Raw genomic sequence first — 22,103 nt, 5'->3', positions numbered from 1 at the left:
GAGGATGTAGGCCTCGGTATGCTCGGATGATTAACGAGGGTAGATACTCATACAGATACCACTCTCTTCTATGTTAAAGTAGTATAAAACCAGATGATCCTTCTTTAATAAGAAGACCCCCTTTTATACACATGATTTTCCCCCTTGTACAGTCATGGTTGCTCGAATCTCAGGAATAACCACCGAATCCAATCCTTCCTTGGACTGAATTCATCGAGAAGTCAATTATTTTCACTACTGGAAAATGGGCTTATAATGATAGGTAAAACGAGCTTACTATGACAGGTATTCTAGTGTCATAATTCCAAGAGTCATAGAAAATGTACACTTTTTATGAGAGAGTCACGACTAGGATTCTACTTAGTTTCCTCTAGCCACCTTCCTCTATGATAGTCTTCTATTCCTAAACTTCTACCATTCACCACTCCACACCACTACCGCAAGAGCCTTCAAGCTTGTTTCCATTCCATTCCGTTGTGACGTATGGAGCTTCTTCATCTTCACCACCGTCCAAGAAGTTTTATCACAAAGCTTCATATGGTGCTATTCCAATGCTAGAGTGATAACTATTATTATACATGAACTCCACTATATGTAAGATCTCACTTCAACCTCCCAAATGATCCAGGAAGTAACCCCAAATACTTAGATGTAGTTGTGTTGACACAACACTTAAAACACGAATGTCAACACCCAATTTCGTCCGGGTGAATAAATTTATTTTGAAAAAAACATTTTTTTAGTTAATGGAAAATAAAAAAATGTGAAACAAAATTTTCTTCAAAGATTTTCAAACTTTAATTTTAGAAAAAAAAAGAAAAAAAAGAGAGATAAAAAAAAAGGAAAAAAAGGAAGAAGAGCCTAATTTGTTATCACATCCCTCTTCATGAGCCCAACAGCTCAACATATCTTTTACCTTTGTTCTGATAGAGAAATTAGTGATATAATTCTAATAATTAAAAGCAATATCTCTTCATATAATTAGAATCAATATTACTAATTGGGATTGATTTTGTTAACGGTTAGAATCGATATTACTGATTTTGATTGATTTTGTGCTCTGATTTGCTATGATTTGATCTCTATAATGTGTTGCTATCATGACCAATTCCTTCCTTATATTGTTCATTACAATTAAGGCTGAGATTGCATTGATATTGCAAGGTGCATGTATAAATATGCGCTCTGTTAGGACCGAAAAAAAATTCTCTACACTTCTCTAATTCTTTCACATCACCACTCCCACATACACACCTCCTCTTTCATCTCTCCTTAAAAAAAACATATTGAAGGAGGTAAAAAAAAAAGATAAGAAGATTCTCTATACTCTCTTTTTCTCTCTCATTACCACCCACACGGATGCATCTCATTTTTATCTATCTTAAAAAAAACACAAAAATGTTATAAAAGGAGACAAGAAAAAAAGAAAAGGCAGAAGGTACGTCATTATTAGTTTCTTTTTCTTTTGATTTTTTTTTAATTTTCATTAATTTGTTTAAATCATAAAAAATATTTCCTATTTCTTTGGTGTCTGCTCGACCGCTAGCGTTGCATGACACCCATTTTAGACTTTTGTTCTTTTTTTTCTAAAAAATATATACCAATCTAAGAATAAAAAAATAGCTTTGTTTGATTACTTTTTAATATCTATCTGGTTGCTCACGTCGTAGTGACACCCACATCCACTTTTAAATAACTTTAAAAAAATATAAAAAATTGTAAAAGATTAAAAAGATTAAAAAAAAGAATTTATTTTCATTGTTGGTCTGGCCGCTCGCGTCGCATGACACCAATAATAAAATAATACTAAAAATTTGAATGAAAATGTTTTCAAAATTATTAAAAATAAATAAATCATTTTTCAAATATTTTTCCAAATAGCTTTATCAAAAAGAACTACGTAACCCTGATTTTCCATTATAAATGGAGATACGTAGGAGCGAGGATTAATCCTTATCGGGCCCACAAAACCAAAAAAAATATTTTTGTTTCTTTTGTAAATTCATTTATTATTATTTTTTGGGAAAAATAAATATTTTGAAAAACCACATAACTTTTGCACATTTAATTAAAGGTACCGTCTTAGGACGGGCGTTGTGGGGTGTTAATACCTTCCCTTCGCGTAACCGACTCCCTGACCCAAAATCTGGTTTTTCGCATACCTTGTTTTATCTTTTTTTTGGTTTTTCTTTAGTTTTCCAAAATAAACTATGACGACGACTCCAAAACTCTTTATTTTTTCAAATTTTATTTTTTGGTTCGTCGTCCCGTCGCGATTTCGGTTGCGACAACGAAGAACACCCAAGGTGAATTCGTCAAACCAATTTAAGTCGTTAAAACCAAAACTCATTACAAGTTATATCAAGTTCAAAACTCAATCAAACTACTACATTTGCCTTATTCAAAAGTAAACACTTTTAAATGCTTTTCATAAAAAATCTCAAAAAGCTTTCCCATGAGCTCCTCATAACTATGCTTTTCCAATAGCATATGCATCCACATCTGCTCTCGTATAACACACACATTATACGATCATCGCACACACATATACAACAAACCAAATCAAGGGTGAGCTAACCAATTAAAACCTTATACAACAGTATTTTACCCACATATAACTCACTGTGCATTAACCCAACATACGCATAACTCAACCAAGATAACCACCCATCACATGTTTCCACACTAAAAACATGCAATCATCAACATAATATGACCATGTAATATCCAATGGTATGAAATTCTCTCATAACCCACCTGCTAAGACTTTGGCAAGTGTACCAAGTCGCACAAGTAGTAATCGGTAAGACTGAGATATCGTTTCCCAAGAGACTCGTGTATACTAAATAATTGTGTAATTAGTGACTAATTTAAACTAAAGAATGAATCCATATTTTGAGTTTCATGTAAGAAATTTAATTTTGCATAAATGATTAAAATTAAACTTTGGAAGTTAGAGGCACTTAGTGAATGGAAAAGATTAGAAATGATATAAATTGATATTGTCGGGGTTAGAATTCACTAACTATGCTCTCATGCAACTACAATTTTACATCTTCTACATTAATATGCTAATGTTAACCCACAAATCTACTCAAACCCTAATTCCTTAGTGGAATGAGCCTAAATTTCCTTATTAAGAGTCAATCCCTTGAACTCTTAATAAGCAAATCCGCATTATGCACTAGGGTTTAAGAGAACCAATAGGTCAAGTCCCATTCCTAGATAAAAGTTTCATTGGGTTTTCTTGTTCCAATTCAAGGTTCCAAAAGATATTTCCACACCCAATGAACCAAATATCATGCAATGGATGATCAAATCAATGCAAGCATTAAGTGAAAAAACAAGAAGACTATCAATTAATGAAAGAGGCATATATATATACATACATATATATATATATATATATATATATATATAATCAAAACATTGCAATTACATAAGAGTGCAGTGGCTACATCTAACCCCAGCAAAAATGGGTTTAGCTCTCCATTGTCATGGAGAGCTGAAGCTTGCAAATAGAAGAAGATGAAGATACAAGGAGGAGGAAGGGATAGTTCCCACAATCCCTAGCACACCTCCAAGCTCTCCAAGAGTGAAAAACCGCGTCCCAAACTGCCAAAGATGTATTCCCACTGAGCAAACCAGAAGAAATAGGTTAAAATTGCCACATCAGCATAAGTGTCGCTCAGCGTCGTCCCCACACCGCTCAGCGTCCAAAAAATGCGAGTCAATCAACGCTCAGCACCCAAAAATGCGAGAAGAATGGCACTCAGCCTTGAATTCTAACGTTGAGCGCTGGAAAATGAGAGAGGAATAGGGCTCAACCTTGAATTCTGGTACTCAGCCTTGAACTGCTATGTTCATATCTTCAATTTTGGCTTTTTTTCTTCTTTCTTCTCCGGTTGACAACTGCTTTGGCTTGAGACAAAAACTTCCTATCATTAAATTGGTCACAAAAATGGGGATTATGGTATAATTAGATCTATGTAACCCATATTGTATTTATTCACAAAAACAAAGTAAAAATGAGGATTAAGTGGGTAAAAAGCTTAAGAGGAGTTGATTTTGTTAGCAAAAGATAACCAAGATAATGGTAAAAATCTGTAACATCTCGTCAGGATATTATGGCTTTAAAGTAAATAAAATAATAAAGTCATAAAGACGTCGCTTTTACGAATAAATATCATTTCCCAAAAGTGCGGTAAATTTAAACTTATATAAATTCAAGGGATAAAACTAACATCCACAATTACAAAAGTGGAATAATCCAAAACTATCTCATAAAAGTTTACACTTTATTTCCAAAATATAAATAACATAAAGACTCCCATGCTATCCCCGCGCCGTGTCTAAGCATCACCGGCACCACCTGCATCAACATCCTATGCTCACGTGTATCGCGCACACGATCCTCGCCAAACACAAGCAAATAGGGTGAGCTTAATAAAACAACACACAAACATATTGATATACATAGATGTAGTCATTTATAAATTTTATGCAAACATCTAAATAAAATCTCTCACTTTATTCCATATCACCTAGCCACAACCAGATCATTCGTGTTCTACCTCTTTTAGTAATTACCCATCCCAAGGTAATTTGCTGCCAAACCTATCGGCCACAACCGATAGAGCACGTGCGGGAAACCATTGTTACGGATCATACATCGTAACGCCAGGTGGAGTTCCCAAATACGAACATAAGTCGTATTGTCCCAAGACTACCAAACTCGTTAGCTAATTACTGAGGAGGGTAATCTATCTGGCCCATATGTACTGGCCACAACCAGCACACTCACACCGGCAACACTCGCCAACCCGAGCTCAACTCAAGGGTTCCTCATGTTCATCCACCATCCCGAGCTCAACTTGAGGGATGCCATTCCGAGCTCAACTCGAGGAATGCTACATGCTTAACCCCTATCCCGAGTTCAACTCAAGGGATACGTTCCGAGCTCAACTCAAGGAACCCAGCAATCTTACCTTTGAAGGATCATCAAAAGCCTTGTAGATCACGCTTAAAAAGTCCAACAACTAGGACTTACAGCAGCCAAATCACCTAGCGGGGGACACGTACCGCTAGGCGCTATCAGCTTCCAGGCTGCCTGGCGGGGGACACGTATCGCTAGGCGCCAAGCGCCTCACAACCACCAACAAATGAAGACACCGCCTGGCGGGACAGTTCACACCGCCAAGCGCATCCACGCTAAAACCTCACTGATTCCATCGCAACCGCCTGGCGGATCCACCTTCACCGCCAAGCGGAGTTCATACCAGACCCCACTGACGCTGTTGCTATCGCCTGGCGGTCTAACACCACCGCCAGGCGCTATATCAGTACAGGCACAATTCTGTTTTCTTTACAACCCTACACAGATTAAACTACTCACCCAAGCATAACGACTTACGCTATCTTCCCCAATTTATGGAATTGCCTTTCCAGTGGCTAACTTACTATCCAATTCCCTACTTTCATCTAAATTCAACCATATAAGGGTGCAACTTGGTTTTCTCAAATTTAACCTTATTCAACACTACCACACCACAATGCACTCCCAGTGCTTATTCCTTAACTTAATTCTAGTCATTACAGCCATTCTCAACTCATTCCCTTTTCTAGTGTTAGCTTTGAGTTAAACTCCCATTCATAACAAGAGGTCAAGTCTCTAAACCCCTTGCACCCAACTTATCCAAGTCCATAATTCCTACTCTGCCATAATTGATATAAGCAAGACCTATAATAGCTAATATCATTACATCCTAAGGTAATCCCAACCTCTTAAATTCGTGCCCACGAACTCCCTCATCAAATTTCCCCTGATATCACAGAATTCAATCAACTAATCCCAACTAAAATTGTAACAGAACCCAACCCAGCGCCTGTCATCACAACCACGCAGCAGCACTGCCACTACACTGGCGCCTGACGACAAGCCCCATGCCGCCAGGCGGCACGTATAATTCTGGCAATTTTCCATAATTTCTGCATCTGCAAACTCCACCCTTTTCCAGTTTTTCATTCCAGATTAATCTCCTTTACCTCTCGCGCAAACTCACTTATAATCATAATATTTCTAAGTCTATACACACATCAATTAATAATATTCAAAAGCATTTCATTCGCTAGCAATACTCGCGACATCAAATCCCTAATTGTTCAACTCTAAAACACTTCGTCACTGTTCCATTTGATTACGACATTGATTACAAGGTTATACCAACAATTTAACATCAATACTATCCTTGAAGAACTCTAGTTAACCTTCCCTCCGATCAAAAGTAACCCAGAACCCATAAAACACTAAAAATGAATCATTTAACTCGTGTCGCCTGCCGGTTCAGTCAAATACTGCTAGACCCATCATCCAGAAACTCAGAAATGGTAAAACCCTCATGCATCGCTTGGCGGTTAGGGATGTACCGCCAGGCGATTCCTTCCTCAGGAACCCATAATCTCCAAACCAAGATGAGTCGTCTAGCGGCTATGCATAGCCCGCCAAGCAGTTTCTGGAAATTTTCCAGAAACGTCACAATTCAAGCATAAACAGATTATAATCATACATTTCATACTACACATCATGCAATTATTCACTCACATAATCAATAACGAGTAAAACTCCCCTAACCTGGTTTTCCTTCGCTTAAAGCTTTAACAATTCAAAGTTCTCCCTACACTAAGTGCCTCCTTAGCCTCCTCTCAATTCAGCCCCCAAGAATCTCACTCAAACCTCACAAAGTCTCAAATTTCGTGCTCTCTTTCTGAGTATATTTTCCAGCCTTGCAAAACCCTCTCTATTAACCCACTTTTGCTTTTTAAAGGGTGCCTAAAAACTAGGTTAATTACCTAGAACGAAAATTAAGTTTTAATTAGTTGTTGATGACATTTACCAACTCATTATGGCTATTTTCCAGCCACCTCTCGGCTACCATACTACTAGGGTTTTCCCTCAACCTTTCATATTCAAATCAAAGCCAAAAATACCAAAAAAATAAGGTTTTAATTTGGGTTCTCCAAGGTTTAAACCCATCACCATTCTAATGCCAAGTCAATGCTAAACCATCAATCCAATTCATGTTTCTTGCTAACTAATACACTTCAAGCATTATATCATAAGAAACATGGTTAAACATATTATCAAAACAATAATAACTAAATAACACACAATTGACATACATAGGGCTCAAACCCAAGTCCTCTCACATAATTAAGTACTCTCAACAATTTGAGCTAGTACTCTTCCACGTCATACCAATCAAAATTTAATGCCATAAAGGCTTCTACTACCCGCATTTATTAATTAATCATTTAATTAATTAATTAAATTTTGCAGGTCTTACAAAATCTACATTATCACCACCACTCTACCTTTCCTACGTGACAACGCCTCTTAGAAAGGGCTTTCCCCTACTTTCCATAGACTTACAAGCAACAACTCTACTTGCTCGACAAAGCCTTAGGTAATAGCACTTTTGCTCAACTCATGCCAAAGACTTATGGCTAAAAGAAACATTTTTACCCTAACTCAACAAATCCCTCTAGGTGAAAGAACCATCTAGGCTTTACAATTATCAGAGAATTCATACTGTTCCATCACATATGTATACACATACATACAAAATCTCATCATAAGATCAAACATACTTAAATTCATCATGCAATTATATCTTATCATGTCACATCATCAAAAGATAAACCATGCATCATCATCACATTATAACCCAAGCATCATTTCCTTACTCTTAAGGATTTTAACATACAACTCACCCAAAAATTATGCACCAAATAATACAAAATCAACAACATTTTTAATCAACAACAACACCATATTTAAAAAAAACCACAACAACAAAACAAAAAGTTCCACAGGTGACTAGTGAATTTTTCCACAACATGTGGATTTAGCTCCAAAAAATAAAATACGAACTAGCAAGTTCTAAAAACGACTTGTTGATTCTTCCACAACCTCTAGATTTGGCTCTAAAATATATAGAATGTAAATTATCAAGTTCCAAAGGTAACCAATGGATTTTTCCACAACCCGTGGATTTGACTTCGAACATACAAGAGTAAAAATAGCGAGTTCCACAAGTGATCAGTGGATTTTCCCACAACCTGTGGGTTTGGCTTCGAAGATGCAAGAGTAAAAATAATGAGTTCCACATGTGACCAGTGGATTTTCCCACAACCTGTGAATTTGGCTTCGAAGATGCAAAGGGAAAACATAGAACTAAAATTCACCCAAGCATTCACACAACTCATGAATTCTTAATAAACACAATAAATTTTACTGCACTTGAACCTAAACTAACAGTACACATTGGTATCATACTCACTCCACTAACTTTATGCAATACCCAAAAATTAACCAAATCATACTACTCCAACACAAACCATAATTTCATCATCACAAGGAAACATCTCCAATTGCTATTACACCATGGATTTTCCATATGCTTAAGAACAACAACAAAAAACAATTTTATTCCATATAACATTTCACCTTTACTTTTCTAAATGACAAATTCAATCCATCAATTACTTTAAACGGAATTTTCAATCAGCTTACCTCCAAACACCTCACACTTCACAAAATTCCATAGCCATATCCAAAAACCTATTATCAAATCATGCTTAGTTCAACCATAATTAACACTCTAAAGGAAAACAAGTTCCATTTACAACATTGTTCTAACCTAAAATAAATTCACATGGTAATAAGATGAAGATCAAAATCCCTAATTTCCCCCCATTGATTCATCCAAACCAAAAATTAAAGTAACTGAATTTAACATCTTAACCCCACCATCAAAACAAAATTTCCATCCATCTCATCTCATATTCACCACAAAAAAAAAAAATGACAGCAATCATAGACACAAAAATATCTTTCCTTACTCCATACTTAATCCTAAACGATACATTTCACACTACTACCATGAATTCAACCAAGAAACTTGTTATCATATTCCATCCTAAGAACGAAATTACCACTTTATAATTTCATATTTTTAAATGCAACCAATTCTCCATACACAACAATCTAATAATGAGGCTTAACACCCTTTACACAAAAAAACGTAAGCCAAAGATGCATTCCTCAATTCCTTCATTCCATAAATCAATTTACAATCATTTCTATACACACAATCATTTTTGTATACATAATCATGTAATATCAAGAAAATGGTTTAACACCCTTTACACCAAAATGTAACCCAAAGATGTATTTCACAATTCCTCCATTCCATAAAACTACAAAAAAAGAAAGCAAGTACTTCTACCCTTTTTTGCTTTAGCCAAGGTTTAAACTCACCACCTCTAAGTTCCAACCCAACACTCCAAACCATATAAACTACCAGATCTTTCTTATCAACCATACACACAACAACATACAATAACACCCACACCTTTAATGCATTCGAAAAAAATAAAATTATAAGCATGCCAATTGTATTATGAATAATTTATAAAATACAAATTACATCAAAGCATACTCAACACCTCAAAAATAAATATATAAAAATATTATTTAAATATAAAGACACCAAATACACACATCAAGAATCAAACCTTGACCACCAACCCATGACAAAGCTTTAACCAATTGTGCTACATATCACTTCAGTTGAATTATTTATTTATTAATTTAAATAACATTTCTCACTCCAACTACCATTCTTGTAATAATAATTATTTTTCTTAGGCCATGACAGACATTATCCACGACGTTAACCTTCTCTGCACAATATCTTGGGACCCTATCAAAATTATATACTATCTAACCAAGAATTCAATATCCTCTCACACCTATACAACGAAAAATGACCTCTCACTAGAGGATCTACCCATTCATACCCATCCTTGCGAGGCAACCCGATCTTGGCAGGCTCTTCGACTAGGTCCTCTTTGGTGTTGGTTATAGTCTCTATAACTACCTCAATTGCTCTAGATGTCGAACCATTTTATGATAAGGATCACCAATTACTCCTACTACTTGACCCCTCCCCTAATCCCATATTCAAACCACTATGAGACATACCTTCCAGTAGGCGGCACTTACAAAACACTCTTCTTATAGATATATCGGCAGTAGACGCAACTCACAAACACTTGATAGGAAAATGCCATAATGAAGCTCCTTTTTGTAGAATAATTTGGAGACCTTTCATCTTCCCGCCCCCTCAGTCCAACCATCAGATCTTTGCAAATCCAAGGGCTAAGGGTAGGTAAAGACTCTACATCTTCTCAACTTGTTTCTTATGACACCACCAACAACATCTCTTCATCTTCACACCCCTTCCCCTTCACTCACCACCATGTCAAATAAATCATTTCATCATTAAAACCTCTTTGTCGTTACACTTCTTGAGGGTGGGGGCTACTATACCTATAGGAGTACAAACCCAAAAAAGTATAAATTTTCTTTACAAACACTCAGATGACCAAGGACAAAAGGCCTACTACCCAACTCAACAAAACTCATATTGTCGAGGTCCGAGAACCAGTATGTACCCTTCCAACACTGCATAATCTCTTATAGTCTTCACCATGACTTATACTTAAGACTATGGGATAATGTATTGATCAAAGCCGAATAGTCCCCGACCTCAACAGAAATCTAAATCTCTTTTAGCCTTCAGTATGACCCATATTGAAGACTGGAGGCTGATGTGCTAATCAAGGCTAAATAGTAACCGACCTCGACATAAACTCTAGGCCAGATACGTATAAGCTCATTTAGTCTAGCTCAAACCTAGTCCCCGACCTTGACAAAGATTCTCGGTCAGGTACATAACAACTCATTTAGTCCAACTTATAACCCATTCCCAAGATTCAACAACCATTTCCCTTGGCCAGGTACTTGTTGGTCCACTAAGCCGATATGTACTGGCCCCTCAAATCGTATAAACAAGAGTAGCGTTAATTTAGTTGAAGTTGTCAACCATCTAGAAGTAGTTAAGGCTCCTAGCTTAGGCCCATCTAGGTAAGACTCATAAATATTATCATAAATAACACATGGCTCAAGATAAATTGATTACGTTTTTCATTAATTACTATACTAATTACTTGCTGAGGCGACTAATTAACTTAAGTATTGGAGTGTTTTCTGCAGACACAATTCTCGTTTAATTAAATAGAGACGAGTGTTTAAAGGAGGATGAGTACCTAGTAAGACAAAGGATTTGGAGTGCTTAAAAGCCTTTGCAAAATATTACTTCGACTCTATAAGAACATATTGCACAATCCGAACTATATTTCTCAACATAATGAAGATGAAGAGTGCGGAGAGAGGTGGAGAATTGGTGTGGGTAGAAGAAGAGAAGTGTGGAAGAGAGAGATATAAGACCGATGTTGGAAGAGGAAGATGAATAAGGGAGAAGTCAGTAAGACTCTTGCAAGAAGAAGATGAGTGCGGGACAGAGAAGGGTGCGAGTGAAGGAAGAAGACGAAGTAAAGAAGATAAGAACAAATATATCATTTTACAACTTTATGGGCTGCAGGTTGAAATATAATAGAGGTACAAAAGGAACTGCCAAAAAGTGACTCATGGATGTTAAAAGCCCTTAAAAATAAATTGGGCCTAAGACCTAACCCAAATTATACTTTATGTTGTTGAATACGGAGAAACGGGTGAAAAATTTGAATTTAGCAAGTGCGTAGATAAATCAATGAATGAGGATCCGTAGCCTGCTGGCTCCGACCCTTCAATTTCAAACACAGTCCGCCGTAACCGGCAACCTCAGGCAGCGGCTCTCCCGCCCCGGCGTCGACTTCTCCGCCTATGGCTCCGCCATTCAGTACTGCTCTGACCACCGCCTCCTCCGCCAGGGGAGGCAGCTCCATGCTCGCCTCATCCTTCTCTCCGTCAAACCCGATAACTTCCTCGCGTCGAAACTCATCCTCTTATACTCCAAGTGCGACCACGCGCGCGAAGCGCGCAAGGTGTTCGACGCGACTCCCCGCAGAAACACCTTCACATGGAACGCCATGCTCCTTGGCTACTCCTTCAACGCAATGTTCCGCGACGCGCTTAATCTATTTGTATCGCTCACCTCCTCCTCAAACGCCAACTCCTCCCCCGATAAGTTCACCATATCCTGCATTTTGAAGACGATTCCGTCGTCGTTTTGTAGCCCCAAATTGGCGAAAGAGGTTCACTGTTTCGTTCTTCGTCGCTGGTTTGACTCGGATATTTTTATTCTCAACGCGTTGATAACGTGTTACTGCAGGTGCGACGAGGTTTGTCTTGCGCGGAAGGTGTTCGACGGAATGTCCAACAGAGACACCGTGACGTGGAACGCGATGATTGGTGGGTATTCTCAGAGGAGGTACTACGACGAGTGTAAGAGGTTGTACATGGAGATGTTGACTTCTTCTGGAGTCGCACCCAATGTGGTTACGGCGATGAGCATGATGCAGGCATGTGGACAGTCCATGGATCTTGCGTTTGGAATTGAGGTACACCGTTTCTTGGAGGAGAATGGAATTGAGATGGATATTTCGCTTTCCAATGCTGTGGTCGCTATGTATGCTAAGTGTGGTCATTTGGAGTATGCGCGGAAGTTGTTTGAAGAAATGCGGGAGAAGGATGAGGTTACTTATGGGGCAATTATTTCAGGGTACATGGATTACGGGTTTGTGGAAGAAGCCATGAATATTTTTCGACGCGTGGAGAACCCTGGATTGAATATGTCGAATGCTGTGATTTCTGGTATGGTTCAGAATGAAGAGTTTGAAGGGTTATTTGATTTGTTACGGGATATGCAGGGTTCTGGTTTGTGTCCCAATGCTGTCACACTTGCTAGTGTTCTTCCTTCTTTTTCGTATTTCTCAAACCTGCGAGGAGGGAAAGAGGTTCATGGTTATGCTATAAGGAGAGGTTATGAGCAAAATGTATATGTGGCAACCTCCATTATTGATGCTTATGCGAAGCTCGGGTATATTCATGGGGCAAAAAGGGTTTTTGATCTTTCCCCGAATAGGAGCTTGGTTATTTGGACATCGATTATATCTGCTTACGCTGCTCATGGTGATGCTAGTTTGGCACTTGGTCTGTATACTCAGATGCTAGATAAAGGAATTCAACCTGATCCGGTGACGTTAACTTCTGTATTGACAGCTTGTGCTCATTCCGGATTGGTCGATGAAGCTTGGGATATCTTTAATTCGATGCCTTCACAGTGTGGCTTTCAACCCTTGGTAGAGCACTATGCGTGCATGGTGGGTGTTCTTAGTCGAGCTGGAAAACTCTCAGAAGCAAAACTGTTCATTTCTGAAATGCCAATTAAACCAAGTGCTAAAGTTTGGGGTGCTCTGCTGCATGGGGCTTCGGTTTATGGTGACGTTGAAATGGGAAAGTTTGCTTGTGATCATTTGTTTGAGATCGAGCCTGAAAATACTGGGAATTACATGATTATGGCCAATTTATTATCAAATGCTGGGAAATGGGAACAAGCTAGGGAGGTTAGGGAAAGAATGAAAGAAATTGGGTTACAGAAGGTCCGTGGAAGTAGCTGGATTGAAACGAGTGGAGGGTTACTGAGTTTCATTGCCAAGGATGTGTCCATTGGTAGATCTGATGAAATTTAGGCGTTGCTGGAAGGGTTGCTTGGTTTGATGAGGGAAGAAGGATATGTTTTACAGGAAGAGTTAGACTACGAGAATTTTAAGTTAATAACTGGATGAGGTAACTTATACTGAAATATGGTCATTCACCTCTAGTATAGCCAGAGAAAAAGAGGTCACTCAACTTCTGAGATGCTGAAACTAGATAACACATTTATCAAAATACTCAGCCAAAATATGATGCTTTACTGGGTGCACTAGGTTAGGTATGAACTGCCCTTTTTATCAAGCTTTACTGTGTATACTAAATTTATTCTTGCTGATTAATAATTTCTTTTGGGTGGTGAAGGACTGAGATTTTACCCTTGCCTGCTTTGTGTGGGTTCAGTTAAGATTGCTTTAATTGATAAAGCTACTCTGATTTGCATCCAGGTAGGTTGTCACTTGTGACACAATTCTGCGATTAAGCTAAAAAGTTATATTCTGGCTGGCAGCAATAACTTTTGTCCTAGTTCCAGACATTATGTTTATGGGCAAAGGAGCTTCCTTGTCGTAAAATACTTTGTTTAGGCTAAAGGAAACACATTACTGAAATGGGTCTTGGGAAAAATTGAGCTGGCACCAAGGTGAAGAAGGTGAAGGTGAGAAGCAAAAGGGAAGGTAAAAAGGGGAGTGTATTGTGATATGATGATATCATATATTGATTTAATTGTAAAAGAAACCCACACTGTGGTCATGTTATGCGACTAAGAATCCCAAATTTCAGGACGAATTTCTTTTTTTTCTCATTAAAATGTATGATATTTAAGTAGACACGGAGATGGGGACCTAATATTTTGTGTAAAGCTAACAAAGGGACACTTTCTGTTGAAAATGGCCAGAAGATTTTTGGGAGATCGCCAAATTGGTGAGATGAGACTTGGGGGAATGCATTTAACATTGATTTTGACGCTGCCAGTTGGAATTTAACTCAGGAAGCATAATTGTTTCATTTGTATAGGCTTATTTTGTGGGGCTTGTCTTGCACCCCCTGTTCCTTTTCACATCTTTACCCCATTCGTGTCTCTTTTCTTGCTAATAAAGCATCCAAGATCTGTTAAATATCCTTTCCTTTAATCATAGCCTGGGTTCCCAACATTGTGCCCTCTTTCTCAATAATAGACAATGGGCTAATGGCTACGAGGCTTTATATTTTAATATTTTGTGCAGAATGCCCACGATCCCAGTAAATACTTTATCGCTTCCATATTCGCCCCACGAAAACAATTTGCAAGGTTTCTACGATGGTAGGTAGAGACACCGGAGCTTTGAGAAATTAGATCGCGCATGAAAACAAAGGATGATATAATGAAGATAATGAAGATGCCCAACTACAGCGGAAATGCATTATTGTATGCTTTTTGTAAATTTGGTTTAGTGACAAGAGGAGCGAGCCATGCGCATGGGCCATGAAGGAACTTCCTCTTCTGCTTGTTTTGTTGACCCTAGCAAAATCGGTCGGGAGAAAACATCTGAAAGAGAAAACGAAAAGCACTAGAGTAAGAAACGTGCTTGCTCTGGACATTTAACGTGTGGACAAACCATTAGGTCACCATGACCACAGGTCACACCACCTTTATTTATTCCACATTCAACATAACCCTCCCGGATTTTCTACTGCCTTCAATAACTAAATAAAATCCACAACCTGTTACTGCCAACATTCAGGACAGATTGATTTGAAGTTTAGAAGAAAAATATTTTTCAACTATTGAACAGATTTTAATGTGTTTAAATTGTTTTTAACTGTAAGTTTTACATTCTCCATTCACTACATATTTGAATATGACTGCGATATGAAAGATTATTGATGTTCAGAACATTAATGACCAAGTCAAAGAGTATCAAATGGTATGTATTGTTATTAATTACTAATGAAAATCTCTTCGATGTATATTTCATTCTACTGATCCGTGTATTTATTACTTTAATTTAATATATAACCTGACAATAATACCATTAAACTGTTTAGAACTAGAATGATTATTACCTCCTGCAAAGTTACAGAAATGATTGTCATACTTATACATACCGAATGATGAAGTGAAAGGTCAAGCAGTGACGTTTCCAATCATATCTTCCCAAAAATATAAGGGACAACCGACATAGAAGATAATAATCGGAAACAGAAACGGAGGACACATTGGTCAATACAATCAAGAGTGCAAGACCTAGTTGTGTATTTATTTTAGTAATAATCGGAAACTCCCAACACACTCATCCACGTACATAAAAAGCCACATTCTTCTTCCTCCTCCATGGTCTGAAAAGCAAAGTCCAAAAGCACATGATCCCACAATGGAAGAAACATCAACATCTATCATCATGGCGGCACTCTCCACCCTCACCCCTTCCCAATTCTCAGATCTCACGCACTCCATTCTATCCACTACGCTCCACCACCATCGCCGCCTCGCCTTCCTCCTTTCTTCCCCAACGCTCTTCTCTCTAACCCTCCACCACCTCCACAACCTCTCCCTCCCCCAGAAGACGCTCCTCATCGCCCGCCACCTTCTCTCCTCTCTCCACCTCCTCACCGCCACCTCCCCGCCGCCGTCCACAACCACGAGGCAGCGCGACCTCGACGCTGCGCTCCTCCTCCTCCTCCTCTGCGAAACGCACAACCACAATCCACATGCCCTCGAGGCACCCTTTTCCCAATGGAGGGTCAACCTCAGCACCATCTTCTCCGATTCATTGTTGACTCTTTCCTTTGCACCCTTTGGGTCATGCACGGTGCTGATTCCCTTCGTTGAGACCGTGACGCGGTGCTGGAGACTCGTCGGTGCACTGGACTGCGGCGGAGGAAAGGAATCGGGGGAGGTGGCTGCATCGGCTACGGCGGTGGTGGCGCTGCCATCGGTGGAGGTGAGGACCGGTGGGATAGAGTGTGCGATATGCAGAGAGGAGATGACAATAGGGAGAGACGTATGCGAGTTGCCATGTCAGCACTTGTTTCATTGGGTGTGTATCTTACCCTGGCTTGGGAAGAGGAACACGTGTCCTTGCTGCAGATTTCGGTTACCGTCCGATGATGTCTTCGGAGAGATCCAACGGCTGTGGGAAATCTTGGTTAAAACGGCTGCAAAAGATTCGTAGCTACTACTTCCTTAACCGTTGCAACAAGAAAAACATCAAATGGTTACAGAATCTGGGCAGAGAGGTTCACGGGGTAGAAACATCTTACTTAATGTTGATTAATGTTGCACTGTTATTTTTTAGTTTCTTACCTAGGTAGGTGGGTCCACAGTTTGGGGTTTGTTATTTGGTGATTTTATTGTGAGGACTTTGATTTTGATGTTTTTAATTTAGAGAGGGACTCATGTGGTAGAGGGCGAAGTGTTTGATTGTGTGGCCAAATGAATAGATGATAGATAGATAAAACGTACAAGTGTGAGGTTCTGGATGTAACAATCGTCAATGTAAAGACAGTGTAAGACTCGGATAGATATATGTCCATAGAATCAGTCATAGATGAAGGGTGATGATAAATAAACATCACATTTTTATCTCCACACCTGTTTAATACTTATAAAAGAATATTTTTATTTTAAAATATTCAACATTGGGAGGTGAATCAAGTAAGAATATTAAAATATTAATATTTTATAAACTGTTAAATAGCTTTTAGTTTCAGAATGTGTTCCTCATTGTTTATTGCAGTTGCCACTTGATTTGCATTAAATGCTAATTTGCCACAAGCCTCATAATTGTTTCACTCATTTTGAAGTGGCAAACATTCTATCCATAGCTATTTCAATATAATAATATAATGTAGAATCACTAGTATTTATACACGTGCAATGAAGAGTTTTTTTTTTTTTTTCTTTTTATAGGTTTAATTATGTATCATTTTGTAAGAGTATATCAATTTGATATGCACAGTTAAAAACATGGGAATTATGTTTTCACTCTTGAAAAGTGTCTTAATTAGATTTAAAAAAAATAATTAATGTTGTTAACAATACGTTACATGCTATTTTCTATTTTTTTTTATAATTTTTTTTGTTACGTGTGGTGTGACACATGACAATGTCAGTGTCACGTGACAGGATAATATCACGTATAGCAAATGTTATTGTATTAATTTTAATTTAATCTTCATATATAACTCATTATTTTAATTTAGTCCGCACTTTTGTATTTTTGATTCAATTTTGTCTCAATTTTTTTTTATATTTAACATATATTTTTATAATCCATTTTTTATAAGATTAAAACTAATTAGGTATAAATATTTTTACAAAATTAAGTTTATATTAAAATTTAGAAGTCAAAAAATACATTAACAAATATGGGTTAATAATATACAATAATGCAAGATGTTAAGAAGTTATTTTTAATAAAAAAATATTAGTATAACATTTATACATATAATAAATTTGGTCTAGAATTGGAGAGAGACAATATTGTTCTATTTTGAGAAAAAAAGTGGGTGACTATATTGTTCTATTAGTATAACATTTTTTATACCACTAAATTTTAATATAAATATCAGTACTTAAAAATATTTATATTTAATTAGTTTTAATCTTATAAAAAATGGATTAAAAAATATACTTCAATTACTAAAATAATTGGGATAAAATTGAACAAAAAATACAAAAGTGGGGACTAAATTGAAACAATGAGATATATGTGGATACTAAATTAAAATCAGTACAATAACATTTGGCACATGTAACATCATCCTGCCACATGACACTAACATTGTCATGTGTCACTGACATTGTCACATGTCAATACAAGGACTTGACAAGTGGTAACAAAAAAAATTTACAAAGAAAAATTAAATCAAAAAACCAGAGACTGACATGTGGCGTGCTGTTAATAATGTTAATTATTTTTTTTTTCTGAAAGGGATCTAATTGAGATACTTTTTAAAAGTGGAGACGCAATTAACTTTTTTAACCGCACCCGCAGGCAACCACATATAACCCTATCAAAATGGGTATCATCCGAGTAATTAAACATTTTTTATAATAAAATTTAATAGTTAATAATAAAAATTAATTTATAATATATACAAGATTATTAATTTTATATATTATTTTTGAATTAAAATAAGAATAATTATATTAATAATAATTAATAAAATAGTTAATAAAATATTTATTAAAAACTTACATATACTAATTTAAATTATAATTAAATATTTTTTGAAAATGAACCCGAAAGAGTTTAGAAGTGATTGAAAAAAATAAATGATTCATGTAAAAAAATCATAATATATTAGTTGTAATAAGTAATTGAATTTTTTTATAATAAATCATTTAACTTTCCAATAAAATAATTTAATGTTCGGAACGGTACACAATTCCAGTTTTAGAGCCAAAGTCTATGAGATGTAAAGGTTAAAAAAGTTTGCTAAATTTAATATTAAATACTTTTTCTTTTTGTCAAATTTCACTTGATTTGTTTTAACTAATTCTCTTGTCTGGTTAGTTTTTAAATTTGACATCATATTTTTGCGCAAATTTGTTTTAGTTTCCACTCTATGACTTTACTTTTTCTCACACCATCTTTAGGTAAGTTTCTCTTTTTTTTTTTTTTTGTTAAATTTGGCATCTTCTTTAGCCACCTATTAATTTATGGTCTGATTTACTTCATCTGCAAAATAAATAACTTTTTGGTTTTGTTTTAGTTGACTAGTAAACAGCTCCCAATCAGACCAGGCTTGATTTAAACTAACTCTTTAGGTAAGCTCTCAGCCAAGCTGAGTTAGTTGCTTTAAATGGGCGTCCCTACCCCCCCAAATCGAGCTTTGAGTTCCTTTTGTTTTACGTTGTGAAATTGGCAATTCATGAACACTCAAAGACAAGAAAAAATAATACAAATGACAAGTTTATATAAATAACAAGTTTATAATCCGTGATCTTTACTCTTATGTTAAATCAACGACCTTCATCAACTCCCAATGAATAACTAGGTGTGAAAACTTACTTATCATATGCATGTGATGTTTCAACAAAATAAAATAGTAAAATCAAATACAAACTTACAATATATCTTATAAGTCAAGAATAAAGCTTGACTATCTTTCGACTTATCATTCTTCATTAAGGCTTTTTGATAAATAAAGAAAGTAATTGAATAATTGAACTAGTTAAACTAATTATGAGCCCTCAATGCTTAACTATGAGCCCCTTAGTGCTTAACTGTGAGCCTTCAGCACTTTGATTTCTATCAAGGCCGAATAATAATATGATCTTAGCAATCTTTTTAACGACAAATCAAACCTCTTAATTTTACAAATGGTCAATATAACTTTGCATTCATCCAAGGGTAAAAAGTAAATAAATAAATCAAATATGCTAGGCTAATCAGTGAACACTCAACGTATGAATGTGATTATAATATGAACATAACAAATTTGTAAGAACAATGGCTCCAAGCCAAGTTGAAATCAGTCACATTACATTCTTGCTCCTAGCTGAGCTCAAATCATAATCTGTAGTATATTTAGTCAGGTTACATGCCTATTCCCAACCAAGCTCGAATTATAGTCTGTAGTATATTTAGTCAGGTTACATGCATGTTCCCACACGAGCTGGAATCATAGTTTGTAGTATTTTTTAGTCAGGTTACATGCCTGTTCCCAACCGAGCTGGAATCATAGTTTGTAGTATTTTTTAATTAGGTTACATGCCTTCTCCAAACCAAGCTAGAATCGTCATGTTTAATATTTTTTAGTTAGGTTACATGTCTACTCCCAACCAAGTTGGAATCATCGTGTGTAGTACTTTTTAGTTAGGTTATATGTCATCTTTTGATCGAGCTGGAATCATCATCTATAGTATTTTTTAGCCAAGTTACATGTTTATTCTCAATTGAGTTAGAATTGTAAGATTCTAGTATTTTTTAGTCAGGTTACTATCTGATCCCAATCGAGCTAGAATATCGCTTTAAGCGAGCATCCCCCCAGCCAAGCTTGGAGTTAGTTGATTTAAATCAGAGGAATGAATATAACTACCAAATCAAGGTTAATTTACATAACATGTACATCTATAACTCAAAATATACATAACAATCACTACAAAAATATATATTTTTAGTAGGGGTTTAATAGCATAGGTTATAATAACCCCTAGTAAAAACTAGTAAAAAGTAGACATTGTAGAGGTTTTAGAGACCCTCGGTAAGTAACATAAGTTTTTTTATGAAACCCCATACAAATTATTATCTATCTTATTTTATTTTCTTTGCAACTTTTAAAATTTTTAATTTGGCCAGGGACTTTTACTTTTTCTCTTTTTCTTTATTGGTGTGTTGAGAAGACGGATAATCAGGTTCGTGCTTATTAGTGTTTGCTCATGGGAAAATGCGTACCTCTCATTCATGTCTCTGATTTCATCTTTCTGCGTTCACTCTCTCAATTTCGATCAAGGTAAACTGCGTTCGCTCAAGGTGCTGATCTCGCTCGTGCCCTAGAAGGAAGGCGTTGGTACTTTCAATTTCAACGTTCTTCCTGAAATTAGGTAATAAACCTCGTTCTCGTTGCTTTCAATTTCATAATCGCAATTTCGATTTCATCTCCATGCTTTCATTTTTGTTTCAGTTTAATTTCGTCTCTTTGATTTCATAATGCATGTCATTGTTCACGCTGCGTGTTTGAAGCTCAAGCACTACAAAAAATTTATTTTTTATTAGCGGTGTAATTTTAGCATTTATATTAAACCGCTATAAAATAAGAATGTTTCTGTCAATTATTTTACCCGTCGCAAATTTTACATTAGTTAAATTTTTTTATTTTAATTATTAGGTGTGAGGTTACTCGAGTGACTTTACTTATGGAATGTCTTTCAAATAGGTTTGGGAATTTCGACGAGGGAATGAGATTTCATATCGCTCAATGTTGCAAACAATATCAAACCAAAATTCAAATTGGTTGTAGAGTACTTATTGCACAACAATTCAGTGGTTTGTAATTTTTTTCATGTTTTCCTCTTTTGGCAATTTTCATTCTTCTTTTCTTCTGATCTTTGTTCTCTCTAGTTTTTAATTTTCAGGGTTGTTCTCGTCTTCTTCGTTTGCTTCTTTATTCTCGCTCCCAAATTTCATTTACAATATTCGTTTTTAGATTTCATACAATTATCAATATAATTTTGATCTCTTTTTCGGTCTCCTTTTTTCTTGAAGCAATATGGTCTTTCTTCTTCTTAGTAAAACGGTAGGAGTATTTTCCAATCATACTTTGATTTATAGGTTTGAAACTTGTTATTCTATTGATTTTCCATATTTTTTCCACCCTAACCTTAACCATTATTAGGTGTAGTTGTGATTAAAATGAAAGAGTTCTTTAAGTATAATTTATGGTAGAAGTTACTCCTCACACTTTAGGAGAAAATTTTCTGTTTATTATATTTTTCTCTTATTCTGTTGTTTGATATAGTTACTATTCTTTTCAATATTATTTGGTTCAATTTTGATTTCTGGTATTGATAATCTTGATTTTTGAAAAGTATACGTGTGTATATATTATTATTATTTTT

The 22,103-nt window shown here is 36.2% G+C and overlaps 2 protein-coding genes across 2 annotated transcripts; both read left to right on the top strand.

The window, feature by feature from the left end:
- Positions 1 to 11,284: 11,284 nt before the first annotated feature.
- Positions 11,285 to 15,431, top strand: LOC114191636 (Pentatricopeptide repeat (PPR) superfamily protein). Its single transcript, XM_028080935.2, has 2 exons — positions 11,285 to 13,838; positions 14,005 to 15,431. Exon 1 carries the CDS (start codon positions 11,680 to 11,682, stop codon positions 13,594 to 13,596), a length of 1,917 nt encoding a protein of 638 aa, XP_027936736.1. The 5' UTR covers positions 11,285 to 11,679; the 3' UTR covers positions 13,597 to 13,838; positions 14,005 to 15,431.
- A 172-nt stretch (positions 15,432 to 15,603) lies between these two features.
- SGR9 (RING/U-box superfamily protein) lies at positions 15,604 to 17,126 on the top strand. Its single transcript, XM_028080936.2, has one exon. The coding sequence runs from the start codon at positions 15,910 to 15,912 to the stop codon at positions 16,708 to 16,710; it is 801 nt and encodes a 266-aa protein (XP_027936737.1). The 5' UTR covers positions 15,604 to 15,909; the 3' UTR covers positions 16,711 to 17,126.
- The last annotated feature ends 4,977 nt before the right edge of the window (positions 17,127 to 22,103 follow it).

The sequence above is a fragment of the Vigna unguiculata genome, chromosome 7 (genome assembly GCF_037176805.1).
Source record: "Vigna unguiculata cultivar grain cowpea cultivar isolate G323 ecotype 2 chromosome 7, ASM3717680v1, whole genome shotgun sequence".
NCBI classification, from domain to species: Eukaryota; Viridiplantae; Streptophyta; class Magnoliopsida; order Fabales; family Fabaceae; genus Vigna; species Vigna unguiculata.
Note: the sequence above shows the minus strand (reverse complement) of the source record. Positions and strands in the feature narration are given on the sequence as shown.

Coding starts and splice junctions, on each gene's coding strand:
- LOC114191636 (XM_028080935.2), top strand. CDS start 11,680: ATGAGGATCCGTAGCCTGCTGGCTCCGACCCTTCAATTTCAAACACAG.
- SGR9 (XM_028080936.2), top strand. CDS start 15,910: ATGGAAGAAACATCAACATCTATCATCATGGCGGCACTCTCCACCCTC.